Source organism: Cyanistes caeruleus, chromosome 5, assembly GCF_971803275.1.
Source record: "Cyanistes caeruleus chromosome 5, bCyaCae1.hap1.1, whole genome shotgun sequence".
In the NCBI taxonomy this organism is placed as follows: Eukaryota; Metazoa; Chordata; class Aves; order Passeriformes; family Paridae; genus Cyanistes; species Cyanistes caeruleus.
In genome coordinates this window covers 16,061,642-16,080,268 of record NC_141705.1, presented here as the reverse complement: position 1 = coordinate 16,080,268, position 18,627 = coordinate 16,061,642, and the positions used below count along the sequence as shown (strand labels likewise).

The 18,627-nt window shown below is 36.9% G+C and overlaps 1 protein-coding gene across 6 annotated transcripts in view; it reads left to right on the top strand.

The window, feature by feature from the left end:
* LCORL (ligand dependent nuclear receptor corepressor like) overlaps nt 1–18,627 on the top strand; it is an 84,626-nt gene that overhangs the window by 31,833 nt on the left and 34,166 nt on the right. For 5 of the 6 annotated variants that reach the window (XR_015287127.1, XM_086890183.1, XM_086890182.1 and 2 more), the window contains exons 3-5: nt 292–371; nt 598–727; nt 9,829–10,083. Coding sequence is in view for 5 of the 6 variants with exons in the window: in XM_086890183.1 (XP_086746309.1) it covers nt 292–371; nt 598–727; nt 9,829–10,083 (465 nt within the window). In the remaining variant the exon portion in view is untranslated. Of the gene's footprint in view, nt 1–291; nt 372–597; nt 728–6,241; nt 6,311–9,828; nt 10,084–18,627 lie in introns of those variants that run through there. The other variant, XM_086890184.1, reaches the window with a different exon arrangement.

Below are 18,627 nucleotides of genomic sequence, written 5' to 3'. Positions count from 1 at the left end.
ATTCAGAGCTTTCCTTGCAATATTCAGATGCCTCCAAGTAATTTTGACAGATAATCAATTGAATTACACAAATTTACCTTTTCTTTTAAGAAAGGCACTCTCTGCTATTTGTAACTTGAGCTGTACAAGCCAGACAAGAATTTAAAAATATCTGAAGAATTGCATATGACTGAATGCATTGTACCAATAATACATATCATATTTATTTAAGAGAAATTTAGGAAGTGTATTTTGTTCTCAAAATCCATTTTTGCTTGTTTAAAACATCTAGCTTTCTTTTCTTCCTTTAAGACTGTGAGCCAGAAGAGCTAACTGACTGGTCTATGGATGAGAAATGTTCCTTTTGTAATTTACACAAAGAAACAGCCAGTGTAAGTATGAGCATTATATTAAGCATTACTCGACAACACTCATTTTTTGGTATGAAAGTAAGAGTCAGAGAGTTGAATTTTGCAAATAAGTTCAATTCTGCATTTTGACTCAAGGTAGTTTGCTTTTAGTGGTTCTATTCATTCAATAGCTCAGTAATTTAATTGTGTATTTTACTATCAGCAGACTAATTTCTGAAAGATGTTATGATCTCCATATGTTTTCTAGGATCGTGCATCAGTTTTCGGTTCTTCACAGTCAACGCCTACAGAGGAACTGTCATCTCAGGGCCAGTCCAACACTGATAAGATTGAATGCCAAGCAGAAAACTATCTAAATGCACTCTTTCGAAAGAAAGGTAATACAAACATGTCTTTTGTATTATGAAGTATGACAAAAAATCTAGCAGAATCAAATTATTCAGGGTTAATTTTCTTTCATAAGTATTTTTTTATTTACTGAAATAGATGTTTCTTCTGTTTCTCTTTTTTATTCCTTTGGTTTTCCTTAATCTTTTTCTTGCTTGAATCACCAAAAGAAGTACTACCCTTCCTACTTGCCATTCCTCTTCGTCACCTTGCCTTATGTGTCATTCTTCTGAATCCATCTTCATAAATAGTACTGGATTTTTCTTTTTACCGTGAGCTGCTACTTTGGTTTCATGCCATCCTCAGGTGTCATTCTCTGGAATTCTAAGCATTTAAACATTTTCTGTTCCTAAATTCTCACTTCTGGTTTTTAATGGGAAAAGCATTTTAGGTGAGAGAATATGCTTTGCGGATTGCAAAATGGGATTTGGGATCTTCTTGCACGAAAGCTGCTCCTTCAAATGCATCCAAGTTGGAGGTTAAAATTTCTTGTCAAAATATATTAATTCTTTCGCTGTTCTTGTTCTTCGACACTCATCAAGATAGAGCAGTACATGAGTGAAGTCAGTACATGACATGTCAGCTTAGTTCATGAAAGTTACTTGATTCACTGTCAGCAAAAGCAGAAATACTCATTTTTTTCCTTAAATTCATGTGACTGAAGGAATGTGAATGAAGTTACTGTAAATGCAGTAACTACAATTTTCATAGATTTTTCTGGGGTTTAGGATGTGGATGTCAGAAAAGCTGAGTGACAGCTATTCTTACTTTCTTGTTGTTTTTTTTTTTTTTCTTAGGGTGATAGCTCTCTTTTAATACAGAGTCTCAGACACTGTCTCTCCTTCACAGAGGGAGAAGAAAGCAAAGTTAGTTTTCTCCCTTTTACATTGCTGTAGCGGGAGAAATTATTATGCCCTTGAACCTGGGGTATGTAGAACCTTTTTCTGCATAGACTTTGTGTCTACTCAGTCTACATCTTGCTTTTTTGCATTTTAAAGAACTTGAAATGGAGTGCAACAGCATTTTGAATCCATCCTTCGGACTCTTTGCTTTCTTTGAAACCAGCTATTTTCCATTTGAAATAAAAAGTCCAATGAAGTGGGCACCTCGTTACTTTTTAAAGTCTTACTGTATTCTCATCACAGGCCCAATTGTGTGACATCTCCCTAGGCAGATATTTTAATTCCTTCAAATTTCTACTTTGTCAGAGCTCTTCTTGGTCTTGATGTGTACAATGTTTTTCAGCGTTTGCCTGCTTTATGCTCCTGCTACATGATCTCTCTTTGTACTCCTTGAGAGGAACTTCTGTCATGGGAGAAGTGAAACTTGGTGTGACCTCACCTTAGTGGAGTGAATGACTTTTAAGTTTTTCACAAAGAACATTTTGCTTTTAGCATCTTCTTTAGGTTTGATCTGCCAGATCAGTAATGCTAGGTTGAAGAGGTTTTGTCTATTGAAAAACAAAACTTCCAGTTGTTTTTGTGATTCTCTGAAGTATTTCTGTATTCTTGAGTAAGAATTTACTAAGAATATTGCTTCAGTTCAAGTTTTAGTCAAGTCTTTAAAGCTGTTCAAATTATGCAAAGTGAAAAGGAAAAAATAGTAAAGGGCACGTGAAACCAATTTTTGATGTATTCGAGTAACTGGTTTGGATTTTAGGAGGAAGAATGAAGAGTTGTACTAAGAAAATCCCAAGTCTGCTTTCTGAATTTTTATAGGTTTTTGAGTCCAAGTAGCAACTTAGGAAGAAAGGCATAAAAAATATTCCAGTAATTGTTCAGCTAAGGAATAGTTCTTATACCTGGTCCCAAGCCAGATATTCTTTTGTTATTAGAAAATTGTAGAATTCTCTTTAATTTAATTAAATTCTCTTTAATTTACTTGTAGATTCTCTTTAAAATGGAGGAGCTTGGATTGCAAACTCCTCAAGATGATCTACTCTCTTGCTATTGTAGCTAATTTAGGCCTCTATGAGCAACTTGCAGGACTAGTGAGCAAATTAGAGAGTTCATTTGTTAGTCCCATTAGTCTTTTATTTTGAAGAAATTTATATATGTTTTTTTAATTTGCAGACTAGTTTGAGGGGATTTGGTTGTGGGTTTGGGGGTGGTTTTTGTATGAGGAAACTTGTTCAGATGATCTGAAAACATGCAACCATGATATATTGTTACATTAATGTATGACAATTTGGCTGTAGAATCTGGGGCGAAAGATGATAAAACTCCTGCCAAAATAGGTAAACTCTTGAAATGCTGTAAACAGCTAAAGTATTCCCTTTAGGAACCCAACTTCACCATATATTAGTGAAAGACTAGTTTCGTAGTCAGTTGTCTGTGGGAAAGTCCTGTGCTCAGCAGACACATCAGCAAATCCCAAGTCTTTCTTGTCATCAAACACTGATTGTTGCCCTTAAACAGTGTGTCTGAAACCCAAATGCTTTCTTCCCAAATATGACATCTCTCTTTACCCTTTTGGTGGTGTAAGCAGAGTAGACTGTGGTGCTTTTCCACTTACATAATGCTGAAATTCAACTGTTCTGTTTTGTTAAGGGAGAAACACAGTGTGCTTTAAAAAATACATATTAAGTCTTTTTTCACTATGATTATTATAGAATGTGACACATGATCATTGTTACATCGTGGAATCACCGTTGTTTAAAAGCTTGATCGGACATTTTCTTCATGGACTATTAATTTTCCTTATTTCTAGTAATATACATTGTGTGTTCTTAGAAGCTCATTTTTCCATGCAGTATTAATGTGACCTCTTTAAACAAAACCAAAGAAAACAGCTGTGAATCAGGTTCTATCTTCAGGATAGATGATCCATCAAGAGACAACTGAGACACGAGAAGCTCTTGTAGAAGTTAAGGAATTTAGGCACAAAATTATAGAGAGAATGTTGAGATTACTTGAGTCTTTTCAGATTCTCTGGGCTACTCTGTCAAGTATCTCCAATGCCATGTTTCCCATCCCAAAATAATTTTCCTGTAAGTTTTTAAAGCTCTTTACTATTTGCAGATATCTAGGTTATGTTCTAAAATATTTCCATTCATAAATATGGCTTTCTTCCACCATACCATATACCTGAATTTTACTTTGAGTTCTTCTGGTCTTTTTCTAGTTTTCTTGCAGTTGCATAGCTGTCACAAGCTGGTTACGCTTCTTGGACAATGTCTATTTAATTTAGCAAACCTATGACAATGTAATCATGCACACATTATCTCAGATTAAAAAAAACCTGTTATTTTCTAAGGTGTTTTTTTGAGTTGCACACACTACTTCATTCAAAACCTGCAGTTTCTTTTGATTAATAGTCTTAAGAAATCTAATTTGTGCTTTGAAAATCTGGACTTTTTTCTGTAATCACTGAGAGCTTTGACAGAGTTTGTGCGTTAAACTGTGACAGCTTTGCTCTTCCCCTTAAACTTCATCAGGAAAGAATGTTCAATGTGGTTTCACTGCTTTCATAAGAAAATAAAGCATACTTTGTGTTGACCACCTACCTGCCAGTGTTACTGTCTTCACTGCCTGCATTTCTTGATCATTTCAACTACATTTACGAGGATTCATAGAATATGACTGGATATAGAGTAGTGAAATTTGCAACCTGAATAGAGGAAGGAGAAAGGTGGAATGTTTATGAGAACAGAAGAGTGAACTTATTCCTTCTGTTTATTGGTCTGTCAAGTTAACTGAATTAATCATGATACATGGCTCAGAATAAATAGCTGTACCCCTGCTTTAACGTGCTGATGACCTAACAGTGACCTGAACAATTTTACAAGTAGAGATATAAACCTCACTGGGACAGTGGCTGTTGAGGTGGGGTTGTTTAAAGAAAATGTGGCTTTTATGTAAAAAGGGGAGAGATGGAATGAATTTATCAAGCACATTGAGAAGCAATCATGTGTTCTTGATCCTGCTCTTCACACAACTGGATTGAAGGTTAAAGGGGGATTGTGATTCCCTGCTGCTTTTCAATACCTTTTGGCATTGTGTCAGAAGACAAATTAAGTCATTAGGTTGACTTTTTAATGAAAAAGTACTAGTTTTCCATAAATGGAATACTGTTGTGGAACACTGTTTTGGGAGCTTTTAACTCATTGTTCATTGTCTTGCCAAACAGTCAAATCTGTCACCACAGACATTGCAGTCTAGTGATCACATATAATGTTAATGTGCAGAATAGTTAATAGTACAGATTTGAATAGTTACAAGCTCATGCAGGACATAAACTGAGGAAGTATTAATCCTAAACATGAGCTTTGAGTTAAACTAAATCATTACAATTAGTCATAATTGCATGACATTTATTTCTCTCTTCTCTTGCATTCAAACTGTTACCTTGACAGTCATGAGCAGAAAATATCAGATTATATCATACAAATTCAGTCTTCTTTTATCCGAATAACATCAGGTCTGTAGTGATCTGAGAGAAACTAGAGGAACATTAAGGCTAACTTTTATTCTAAACCTTTAGAGACTGTTCTACTGGGTTTGAAGTAGTATATATGTACATAACATGATCCATGAACTACATGCAGGTATGTTGCATTTTACAACAACTGTGAAAAACGGGAGTTTACACGGATGTAGGCATGTAAATTTAAAACTTAGCAAGTTTTAGCTATAGTCACAACTCCTAATAAAGCATCTTGGAAAAAAACCTATTCAGGTCATACCAAGTCTATCTGGTGCCATCTGCTGATAACAATTAAGAAATATTTGGTAGTGATACTAAGTTCAGAGTTCTAATACCTTGCTTGCCCAAAATGTGTTTCACCATGTTTCAAAATTTTATGTGACTAATTACAAATTTCTCATGTGTGGTGGAAGATTGCCACTGTGAATCACAGGATGGATGAAGCTCTTCCCCATGTTGGGTGGAACAGACTGGGTGATGAGATACTGGAGAGGAGCACTACAGAAAGGGACCTACAGGGGGTCCTGATTGACAGAAAGTTGAACATGAGCCAGCAGTGCCCTGGTGGCCAGGAGGGCCAACCCTGTCCTGGGGGGCACTTGGCACAGCATGGCCAGCCAGGCAAGGGAGGGGATTGTCCTGCTCTGCTCTGGGCTGGGGTGGCCTCACCTTGAGTGCTGGAGACAGTTTTTGGGCACCACAGTATAAGAAAGACATTAAACATTAGAGTGTCCAAAGGAGGGCAGCAAAGGTGGTGAAGGGTTTTAAGGGGAAGTCATACAAGGAGTGGCTAAAGTCACTTGCCCTTTTCAGCCTGGAGGAGACTGAGAGGAGACATCATTGCAGTTACAGCTTTCTCTTGAGGGGAAGTGGAGGAGAAGGCACTGATCTCTTCTACCTGGTGACCAGTGACAAGGCCTGAGGTCAACCTCAGTCCCAGAGCTGTGCCAGGGGAAATTTAGGTTGGATATTAGGAAGACATTCTTCACCCAGAGGATGGTTGGCCACTGGAACGGGTTCCCCAGGGAAGACGTCACAGTACCAAACCTGGCAGAGTTCAAGAAGCATTTGGACAATAATCTCAGGCACATGGTGTGACTCCTGGAGCTGTCCTGTGCAGGGCCAAGAGCTGGACTCTGATCATCCTTGTGGGTTCCTTTCAACTCAGGATATTCTATGATTTTAAAACAGGGTCAAAGTCTTTACAGTGGTGCATAGCAGGATAATGATAGATTGTAAACAAGTTGAAATTAGAGGTTCTTTTTAATGTAAGGAAAAATGAGGACAGGCAAGCAGTAGAACATGCCACCCAGAGATTGTAGAGTCTCCCATTCATGGAAGTACTCCTTACCTAACTACGTAAAATCCGGAGGAATTTGCTTTGACCTCAAAGATGTCTGCTTTGAATAAACAGTTTTACCAGTTTTACCTCCCAAGGTGCTTCCACCATGATTTAACAGTTAATGATTTACATAACAGAACAGTCAGTGTGATAGCAACACTATTTGCATTTATGGCAGATAAGTTAAGACTACCTGGTCTAGCCCTGTTGATTGAATATGCATTTAGCAGCAAGAGCACTTCAGATGCAACCTGGGAGCACATCTCTCAGAGTATGTGCTCTTAGATACACATACACCACACACACACCACCCCCTCATCATATTACCTTTTTAGAGTAAATTAACTTAAAATCTGTAAACTGCCAATAGCTGTAGCCATTGAATATATGAGAAATTCTTCTACATTTATTCTTCACAGGGAGTATTTGGAAATCATTACAAAAAAATAAACTATTACTGAAGAAATTATTATAAAAACAAAAAATAAATCCTTTATTATTCTAACTAGATAAGGTAAAAGATGAATTTGCTCCTGAGGGAAAAGCTGACTACTCCTGCAAGTGTTTAAAAGCAGTATGTGCTTGGCCATATTGTATTGGTTTGACCAGTACTGGCTACTGGTGCAGAGTCTAAAGTGGAATAGAAAGGCAGTAAAAACCTGACAGTTCTCAATTAGTTTTGTGTTGCAGTTTTAGAATAATTGATGCAGGAGATGGTGATTAATAAGCCTGTTCCAGGCTGTCGTGTTTTCCTGCTAATGGCAGGTCCCCTGTACTCTCTGGTCTTTTGCTTCTTAAAGATGCAGATCACACCAGGATGTAAAATAATTCTCCCATTTGCACTGATGATCACCTGTTATCATTAGTTTATTATCAGTTGTCAAAGTTTTTCTTGTGTGCATGCAGCAAACTAATTGCTCTGTGTAAGTAGGGTCATTCCAGGCCCTACTCAGTCTTGATAAAGTTTTGTATAATTCGTTTTGTATCAATTTCTGGTTGCAGGCATTGACATTTTTGGGTTTTCTGGTTAAGCTGATGATCAGTAGATTTCATTGTCTGGAACTACCATTACCCTGTCACGCAAACACTTTTGTTCCTAGATAATTCAGTTATTTAATTTCATTTCTTAACTTTCATGTTCTTTTCTTGTATTTTGCATATGCATCAGTACTTTATACCTGTTGCCTTACTACTCCACTATCTGTTGAAATTTTTTCTCTTTACTTCTAAGTGTGTCTCTAGGATGGTAAATTTCAGCTGAATGTTTATTGAGTTCATTATTTAGGAATCAGGAAATAGGTATCTGTTTATATTGCTATGCCTGGAGGTTACATGGTGGGAAGAGATCTTTCTCTTTATAGATACCCTCCATAGTTCAGAATTTAACTTCGTACCTCTCTTCAAGAAACATCTGTCAATTTTAGGTATTTTGGTAGAGATCTGGTTGAAACATTTTTGGAAGATAGAGCTTTAACCATAAGCAGATTTGTTTTGGTAAGTTTTCTTGAAGCCAGGATGGCTTAAAAATGCCAGAGCTTCACTGTGCCTCACCAAGCACTATGGCGAGGCAGACCAAAAGGTCTTGACAGAAGGCATCTGAGCAGTGATTCAGCTGCCCTCTTGTGTGCTATAGACAGCAGATCTCATAGGTGCAGGTTTGTAATTCCTTGCAATGCTCTGTTGGTGAAAATGAATTCTCAAAATGGAAGATGTTTTAAATAAGCCTGAAACAAACAAGAAAAACATCTTCTGTGCATTCGTTCTAAATCTGAGCAGCATTCATTGATCACTGCTGGCAGTCACTCTCTTGATAGTAGATGGGTAAAGCTTTATGGGCATATAAAATACTTGATCAAATATGCTGTGTGATCCTCCAAACTTCCTATTAGGAAATGTACACTTAGCATGCAAACATCTACCCAACCCAGCCCTTTCAGTTTCTTCACTTCCATGAAAAAACCCCTCAGTTTATCATCTGTTTTATCTGTTTCAGATTAACTTTATTATCCCAGTAACTGCAGAACCATGTCCTTTGGTATTTCCTCCAGGCAATCAGGGCTCACCTAAAAGCCAATTCTTCATTGCTTTCACATTTGCTTTAAATCCCTCTTCCTTGACTGAAAACTGTTTCACTCATTACCTATGGGATGAGGCAGTGGTTAAAATATTGAAAAGGATATTTGTGAGGGGAGGGGCGTAGAATTGAAGGAAAGAAGGAAGAGTGGGATAATGAGGTACTACTCCTGCCAGTTTAAGGGAAAACACAGATCTCTGAGTGTGGTCAATTGTCTTGTGGTGTGTTGCAGTCATCAATGCAGTAGCACAGCTTACTTTGAGTTTCTTAATTACATTTTTTATCCTAAGTTACATTTTGTTTTTTCTGTTGCTTCTATTAGGATTCTTTTTGGTGATTCACAGTTGTACTTTCAGTTACACTTTTTAAATAAGGTTTAACTTCTTTCTAGCTGATAGATAACATTAAAATTAAGTCATATGTTACATTTGATCCTTCTTTTTTTTGTTTGTTTCTAAAATGATGTACTTCTTTCCATTGAAATGTTACATACACAAGCAAAAACTAGGATATATTCGGTTTAGAATAGGAAATAAAGCTTTTCTTCCAAGTGTTTTTATTGCTAGCACTTTGAAAATATCCTGAAAATTCTGTAAGATTTTACAATAAAAGTCTAAAACTTTGTATTACTACAAGTTGTATGGGACATTTCAAGTAGTGTCATATCAGTTTTAACATTTCAATCCTGAACCTACAACGGGCATTATAATCTCAGAGTGGAACACATTTTTGCTTTTTTTTCCCCTTTTTAAGATCTGTTCCTCAAAAGTCCAACTGTTACATGTTACAAAGCGGACTAATCTTTAGAACTACACTTTAAAATTATTTTTGTTATAATTTGAAAAGAATTCTTTCTGTATTAATCCATATCTTATTTTACTTTCATGGTTTGGATTCAAAATTCTTCATTTTCAAAACTGAAAATGAACTATCTGCAAATGAAAATTCAACTTGTTTGCCAACAATACAGATTCTGAGACCCATAAGTAATTCTACCCCACATACTCTTACTTGCATGGTATGATAGGGGAGTAATGTAAAAATTAATGATCTGTGCTATATGTTTTTCCAAGTGACTTCAGTTAGGAATGCTCATTAAAAAAACTTGATAGACATCTGAATTAATATGTTCAATGCACATGTACTTATTTGTGTGAACACATTTGTGTGCTTATAGGAAGTACTTTTTATAAGAAAAGTGATTAAGTTTGGTTCTTAATATATCTGTTGCCTCTGTTTTTTATTTCTAGATCTTCCTCAGAACTGTGATCCTAACATTCCCCTAGTTGCTCAGGAATTAATGAAAAAAATGATCCGTCAGTTTGCGATTGAGTACATTTCAAAAAGTAGCAAAATTCAAGAGAACAGAAATGGTTCATCATTTGAGCCAAGTCTGATGTGTAAAAGTATCCAAATGAACCAAACGGAAAACTCCCTTCAGGAAGAACAGGATAGCCCTCTAGACCTCACTGTGAATCGAACTCAAGAACAGAATACTCAGCAAGGTAATTTTTTATATCTAATAATTTGTGTTTTGCTGTCATTTATTTATTTTATGGTGTCTTATTCCCTTAAAAAATAAATGTCCATTTTTCATATTGTGTGTTAGCAGATAAGTATTCTGATTTTTGAATGCCTGTGTAGCTTTGGAATTTCTCAGCTTTGGAATACTGAATCTAAGTCCTCTCACCTGTGCTGGCACAGGTAACAGTGGTCCAGAATTTTGTTGAAGAAATGGCTGTCAAGAAGCCTGAGAAAAGATTAAAAGGTGTTGGGATTTCAAAGAGCAGATGTCATTTAGTCTCTGTCAGCTCTTGAACACTTTGATTCTTTAAATACAGGCTGGTTAGAATGATGAGAAAAGAAGATTAATCTGGGAGAAAATTTGCATACTTCATACCTTAATCATTACAGATCAGTGCAGCTTTCTTAACTGAGAGTAAAGCTGGAAAGATAGTCTGTCTCACTATCATTTGCAAAAAGGAAATAATTTCTTTGCCTCAAGGAATACTGCTATCCAAAACTGATAACAGTATAATCACAAGAGTGTTTTGGACTTTGAATTAGATTTGGATTAGCAGCAGTTTTCAGGAGGGGTTGTGACTGTCACGTGCAACTGAAAGCAGTGGCAAAAGCTGCTTTTGTCTTTTACAGATACGAGGGTCTGTGTTAATTCTGTAATAGTGCAGACCAAAGGGAAAAGTTGACCTGTGTGTGATGTACCATACTAAAAAAGTTGAAAGAAGGCCAGAACTAAGTTTCTTGGGTTTTGTCTGGGTTTTTTGTTTGTTTATTTTGATATACATGAGCAGATTTGGTATGTGTAATGATTCAGTCTTCAATTGGAGATCCTTGGGGGCAGGGAGTGCTGATGGATTCCTCATGATAAATATACCTATTCTAGGTTAAATTTCAATCATCCTTTCTCTTTGACAGAAAAAAAACATCAAGAAATACTGGAATTCTTGCTTTTATTCAGTATGGTCAGACCAGTTCATGCCAGGGTTTAGTAAATATTTAGTAGTTTAAATCCTGAGAATATACCTATTGTGCTTGGCTGTAATTTTGCTATGGACGAATTACAGATCTTAGAGGTTTATAATTGGTCAGGTTTAAGCACATTTCTTTTGCAAGAGCAATAAAAGATACTTACCTGATATCAGCACTATAGCATGTTGCTTACTTCAACAGTAAATAATTATGATTATAAGAAAAGGGTAGGCAGAAAGTAGGCAGGGACAGGAAGAAAGTTATGCTGCCACCCTTTTCTGAAAATCCATTGATCTTTTGTCTAAGAAAAATCTAAAATACAGAGAAATTGAGTTATTTAAATAATCCTTTTATGTCATTGGATTTTTTTCTTACAGTGAGGCTAAAGAGCACGTTTAGAATTGTGCACCTCCTTCAGTGAAAGACCTAAATCTAAAATAGTTGCTCAGCACCACACAGTGTAAAAGTTACTCATTAAACCATGTAAGACACTGCAGAGTCTCAGGACTTGCACTGTCATGTTTGCTGGAGTGCTTTTTAGTTGTTAAAGGTAACATTTTGCTGGGGAATGTAGAGATGCTGAAATGAGAAATAATAGTGGAATAAGGCTGTAGTTGAAGGTGGCTTGAACATCTTACCTACCAGGGAAATTGTATTTTGCTTTCTATTTTCCATGAAGGTGTTAATTTTGAGCTATTTTAGCTTTTCACTGTAGTGATGGCAACACAGGCAATAAGTTCAAGATGAAAAATGTCAGCCTGCTCTTGTTGTTTGCATTGTGTTCTAAGTGCAAAGATTCATGAAAAAGTTATTTCAATTAGCTTTTGTCAGGGACTGTGTATTATTATTGCACCTATCTCTCTGTACTTTTTATGAAGACAGCTTGGTTATAATAAAGTGTCATATGCCTATGATAGGGAATTATGAAAGTTTTTTAATTGGATTATTTTTTGAAATGTATAATTCTCTAACATAGTATACTTCTTTGGTCTGGAGACTTGTAAAAGCTGTACCATGGTTCTGTTCTTAGTAATGTTTTTTGAATGTCATGCAACTTTCTTTAGTGTTTGCTATTTGTAATTCCTGTTACAACTTCAAAATGAAGTGGCAGTAACAGAGGAGGAACTTCAAATTTTTACATTGCTTTGATGGATCCGCAAAGTTGAAATCTTAAATTCTGTTAAGAAGATTATGATCTAAGTATAAATTCTTTAGGTTCACTTTCTGCTTAGGCAACTGTATTTGTATTTACAATAGTTATCTTTGAAATGAATGATCAAACTAGTCAAATAGACAGTCTTGCTCCTTTGCTGTGAGAGTGATTCTTCAGCTTGAAAGGCAAGAGTAAACTTTATTTTCCAGATTACTAGAAGCAGTGAGCAGACCCGAGCTAAGTGCTAACTCAGCACTGAAAAGAAATTTTGCCACTGAAGCTCTCCATTAAGGAGACCTTCTTAGTTTCCTCCAGTATCTGGAGGCAATCTCTTAAGCCAAAAATTCTTCAAGTCTGGCACTTGCAGACCTGCTAGCCCTGATTTTTGGGCTTACATGGCAAGGTATGAGTAATTGGGGAGGGCTGTAGGGTGGCTTCTGGGAGAAAGTGTTGTGGCTTTCCTGTGTGGGCTCAGCCACCTTTGCCATAGACCTGTGCCAGGCTGAAGTGGAGCACAGGAGCTGGGTTGTGGTGCTGCTATGAAAGCATGTTTAGGAAAGTGGAAAAATGCTGGACAGGCAGAGGGGTAAGAAACAGCACTGGGAACAATAAGGTGAGGGAAAGGGGAGGGGAGATGCTCCAGGCACCAAAGCAGGTATTTCCATGGAGCACATGGAGAGGAACATGGTGGAGCATGTGTTCCACTGCTGCTTGTAGAGCAGATACTTGTTCCCATTGCAGTCTGTGGAAGACCCTGTATTGGAGCACTGGGTGTTTCCTGAAGGATCTGTGGCCTGTTGAGAAGGAGCTGTAAAGAAGAATTGTACTGACTTTAGCCCCCATTCTCAATCTTGCCTATGCCATCTGGGGATGGGGGAGAATAGAGGGGTTAGGAGTGAAGTTGAGAGCCTGATAAAAGTGGCTGAAGGGTGGAGAAGTGCTTTAATTTTTATTTTTTTCTCATTATCCAAATCTATTTTAAATTGCAATAAATTAATTTTCCCCAAGTCCGTTTTGCCTGTAATTGGCAAGTGATTTCTCTGTATTTATCTTGATGATCTTCATCTTATTTCTTCCTGCTCCCCATATTGAGGAAGGGGAGTAATAGAGGGGCTGAGTTTGTGTCTAGCTACTGGCTGAGATAAACCTATTGCACCTATGGAAGTGCAGCATTTGCTACTGAGTATGAGTGTTTAAGCACTAGCATCCAGGTATGTCCAGCTGACACCTGACTGGTAGTAGAGACCTAGAGCATGCTCTACTTTCCTCTGCAGGTGGAAGTGTGGTAATTTAGCAGGGTGCTTTAATTCCTGTGTGCCTTGCTGGTAATCAGGCAATCATTTCACTGTCAATCAATTAGCAGCAACTGTCTCCAAAAATGTATCTTGCTCCTTTTTCTAATCCATGTAGTTCTTAAGACTGTCCAGACCTTGAAAATGAATACTTTGTATAGTCAAACAAAACGTGTTTTCAATGCACTGCATCTAACAAAAGTGGGGTGATAATGTGTACTTTTGCAATACTGCTTTTCCTCTAAATTAAGCCAGTGGAGAAGCAACATCCTTGCAGAATGAAATGGTGAGTAAGGGACATTGTTGGAATATCGTGTAGCAACTTATTTCCTTGTGCAGTCATGGGGCTGAACTCTTTCAGAAACATTCCTAGCAGCAGCAAAGTTTGATGCTGAGGCTTCTTTTACTTGGTAGATGCAGGAGAGTTGCTAGTTCTCAATCTTCTAAGCAAAGTGACTTCAAGAGTAAATAGAAGCAGTACAAATATATAATCTGCAGGTTTAGCTGCACAAGCTTATTCTTGTTTCTGGATCTTCTGGAACCAAGATATCTGGAACCACACACTGATAGCGTGTAAACATAGCCAAATTATGCAAGAAAATTTTCATAATTCTCTTGTTTCATTGACCCATTATAGACTGGAAGACATCAAAAGATAGCTGGCAGTGTATTGAAAGAATTCCAAACTTTACTGAAAATAAGCTTCTTTTTCTTATGATCCCATTTTTACTATTTTTATTGGTGAAAATAGTATGCATTTTGAAGATATACATGCTGTGTTCCTAAGATAAATTGTATGAGCTGTAAATATATTCAAGAAATAGTTTAATACTTTTGCATGAGAAAGTCATCCTAAAAAGCTACAGTTTTGAGGGGAGTAGGTGTTTTTCTTCCCTGGCTTCCATGGTGGCTAACAGCCAAGCTCCTTGCCAGATGCTTGCTTGCTTACTTCTCTCAAAATGGCACAGGGGAGAAAACTAGAAGAACAGAAAGGAGAGCTTGTGAGTTGATAGAAGGATATGGTCATTGCTTACTACCACTTGCCATCTAAGCAGACTTTGGGAAAAATAATTTGAATCATTGCTTATTAACATAAATATTTCATTGTTAATTCAGGCAGTAGAAACAAGAGTCATTAAAACACTGCCTTTCCTCCCTCCTTTCCCAGGCTCAGCTTCACTCCATGTTCCCTTGTGACCATCACCACCTATTGTAGTGTAAGAGGATTGTGTGGGCTGTCCACAGTCTGTACCTAATGGTTTCTGTCTACCACTGGACTTACCACTGCCATTTTCTCATTGTTTTTGTTCCCATTTTTTGTGTCCATCTGACACTTTTTCCCCCTTTCTTAAATACAGTTCTCCAGAGTTTCTGCTCAAGTGGCTGCTGGACTCAGCTGTGCCCAGTAGGTCTGGGAGCCAGCCATCTCTACCCAGCACAGAGCAGCTCCTGTCCTGTTCTCACAGATACCATGACCACCCAATTTCGTCTGGCATTTTTTCATGTTACAAAATAGCACTTTTAAGTCAAAAGGGGCTACTCAAAGTGCTAGTTAAGAAGTAATAAAAAGCTTTGGTGTTCCTACTGACAGTTTCCTGAAAACACTTTCTGTGTTCAGGAGCACAGAGAATAGCCAGCAAAAGGCAAGGCATGATCAGGAAAAATACTGAAGACAAAGGTGTTGTTTTGTTGCTGCAAAATCCCTTTACTTGGATGGATAAGGTAAAGGGAGAGTTGTTATTTACTAAATCTTACTGTATTAAAACTAGGTAGTGCTCTCTGAAAATTCTTAGAGGAAGAGACAGTTAATGGGCAGGTTTTGCTCAACAGTTCTTAAACATTGGAACTGCTGTGACAGGAGGTCATGGGTCACTGGGTTCACAAGGGGCCTTAGACTTCACAGCCAACAGAACCAAGGCCAGAAACTAAAGTTAGAGTAGGCAGGGATAAATCTCTGAGATCCCTAAGCCAATGATAGCAGCTGATAGGAGGGCAGGAGAGCAAAGAGCTGCAGGTAGTAGCCAGACTTATGTGTTCTTCCACACTAGGAGTGGAGTGCTCCCCCTGCCTGGGGGCTGTGAACTGAGTAGTGTAGTTTATCTGATGTAGTAAGACAGTTCATAATAGCTAATGAGAGATTTCCTGAAACCCAGAAAAAACCCCAGTTTAGAAATCAATGTAGAAATACCAGTTGTAGGAACTCTAGGCTGACCTGCTTTCTGTTGCTTCCTGTTCCCCTCCCTGCTTCCATAACATCACTAGTCTGGAGCAGTTTCAAGTGATTGTGGTCCTTACTATTTAGAAAATGAACTTTGATCACACTTAGTTTCATCTTGATATTGGTGCACCTGATGATCTTGTGCTGAAAACCAAAGGCCAGAGGTTGAGCCATTTCTTTGAAGATAAGAATAATTTAATTTGCATAGAAATAGCTACATTAGAAGACCCTGAGTAGCAAACCTCAAAAGCATTTAATATATTTTTCTATATTATCCAGTGTTTCATATTTTTTTTATGAAGACTCACTTCTTAGTAGTCATGGCTTCACCTAAAGAGTAGAAGTTATTTCATGTATTTTATTAAAACCACCTTAGAGAGTGGTTTTTCTCTTCCTGATATAATTCAGTTCCTGTCCAGAATTCTTGCATACCTGTTTTGACTGATTTGTAAGAAATAATAGAAAGTTCTGGCTCAGTTTAGCAAAGACTGCTCCTATCTTGCAAGTAACAAGCTTCCAAGATTCATAGTCCACCTGTAGGATACCTCTTCGCAAACTTTTTGGTCCTGTACCAAATTTGGTCCTAATGTACCAAAGTGAATATCTTAATTGTGTATATATGCACAAATTCATTTCATTAGGTAGGATTTCACTATGTCTTAGAGCTTTACAGCAAATGCTCTCATTTTCCTACCAGTTTCAGGTGGGGTTTTGTGAGGATTGTTTCTTGTTGGTTTCAGTGGGTTTTTCTGGTTTGTTTGGTTTTGTTGTTTGTTTTTTTTTTTGGGGGGGGGGGGGTGGGTTTTTTTAATTTGCTTTTTTAAAATTCAAATGAAATTACTAAAAAAATCTGTAGTCCAGTGACTCTGTCTGATATTTTGCATGTATATCAAATTTTTTATGATTCTTTTTACTGAATATCATCTTCCCATAAAGCATTGTCTTCAGGGGGCTGTCATGTACTTAATGAATCTGCATTTGCTGTGTTGGAAGAACCAAATGTCTTGAACTTCAAATTACTTCAGTTCTGCATATCCTTTAGAGATGGAAAATGTATCTAGTTTTTTGTTTCAGAAGGCTGAATTTTCACTGCTGTGTTCTTTTAATCACTTTTCAGCTGATTGGTAGCCTGGTGTTGGCAAAGCCAATTCTGAAAGATTGGGAATGAAAATTATTTTCATTATGGAGTCTTAAAATAGCCTTTGGATTTTGTTTATTTGTTGGGGCTTTTTCTTTTACTAAAAGTCTAGCTAGCTTTGCCTTTTTTTTTTTCTTTGTAAATGGGTGGAGAGACAATTAGCTTTTTATTGCTTGATAAGTTGTCAACTTTGAAGTAGTTTTTTTTTTTTCCCAGTAATGTCTTCTAAGCTTTTTTGTGATGTCTGTATCAACTGAAGATGGAGAGACTGTTGCAAAAGGGAACACACAAGCACTTAAGAAAGGGAGATGTACTTTGTGCCACTGACAGAACACAACAGATGAAATCTGTCTGTTGCACAGGACTAAGGGACTTTGGGTTGAGCTTGGGTATTCCTGGGTTGGCCAAAAAGTCTACATAGAATTTTTTTGTAGAGTTCTTAATTGGCTTTTTCTTCTGTAATATCAATGAATCAGGAAGGCTGATTAGCATTAGTCCTTACTCTAACTTTCTTATGAAAGATTTTGAAAGGTATGTGTTCAGGTGAAAAGGAGCATCTTTGCCAAGTGGTATATTTATATATATTCATCCCCTAATGCTGAGTTGTGATGTTGCTTTTTCTCTCTTTGACCTCCTTCAAATAGTACAAAATAGTTGTGGAAGAACAGTCAAAAAGCAGTAAAAAAAAAAATAAAAAAATTCTGAATTTGATTATTGCACGAACTCTATTACTTTGCATTATTGGTATAAAGGAGAGCTACCCAAACAATTTTCTTCACTTCTTATTTGGTGGTTGGCATTTGGATCCTTCAACCAATGCTTCATCGTCTGCATCTGAAGCTATGGGAAAATATGTGTGATTGATTGATGTTTTAGAAATAATAGGCAGTAACATTAAAATGACACTGTAAATGCAATAAGGGGTAGTGTAAGGGTGATTATAGAATTGAATGTTGAGCTACATGTTGAAACTTAAAATTGAATTCGCAGAGCTCAGGCACACAAAACAGCCCAAGTTTGAAAGAGGGAACCAAGGAAGAAAGGTATGAAATTAAATATATTTAGGGGATTTAATTATAATTCAAATGTAATTGATTTTTTTTTAAGAAAAAAAAATTAAAAGTAGTATTTCAACTGTTAATGTTTTTAAGTACTGATTTTTAAAAAGTATGTTTTTCTATTTCAATACTTCATAGTCTTTAACAGCCAATTATAAATCTTTAATTTAACATTTACCAGTGACTTGACGGAGTGGACTCCCACCCTACTTTAGGTCTTTAATTTTTCTAATTTCTAATATTATTGCATATATGTGGAGGCAGCAGGAGGAGTATGTATAATTGAAGTGTTAGAACTCTGTATTGGGCTCAAGCTCTTTTCCCAGTTATGGGGACATTACTGGTTACTGGGAAGTTACCCAGTTACTGGTACCTGCTCATCCAGTAACCTGGTCTGGTGTCATTGCTGACCCTGCTCTGAGCACAAGGTTGGTCTGGAGGCCTCCTGGAATCCTTATTGGCTTGAATTGTTCTGTAAGGCTAGGATTTAGTTATGTCAAGTTCAACTTCAGCATCAGAATTGTGTGTTTGTTTACTGTATATAAATGATAATTATAATGTCAAGTGCATTGTTTTGGTTGCCTTGAAAGTAAAAAGTGATTTTTAGGAAAGCAGTCATGTTTGGTTAATACAGGTTCTTTTAAATTTTATTTCTGAATGGGTTTACTTTTTTTGTTTTTCTCAAATTTAAAAACGTTTG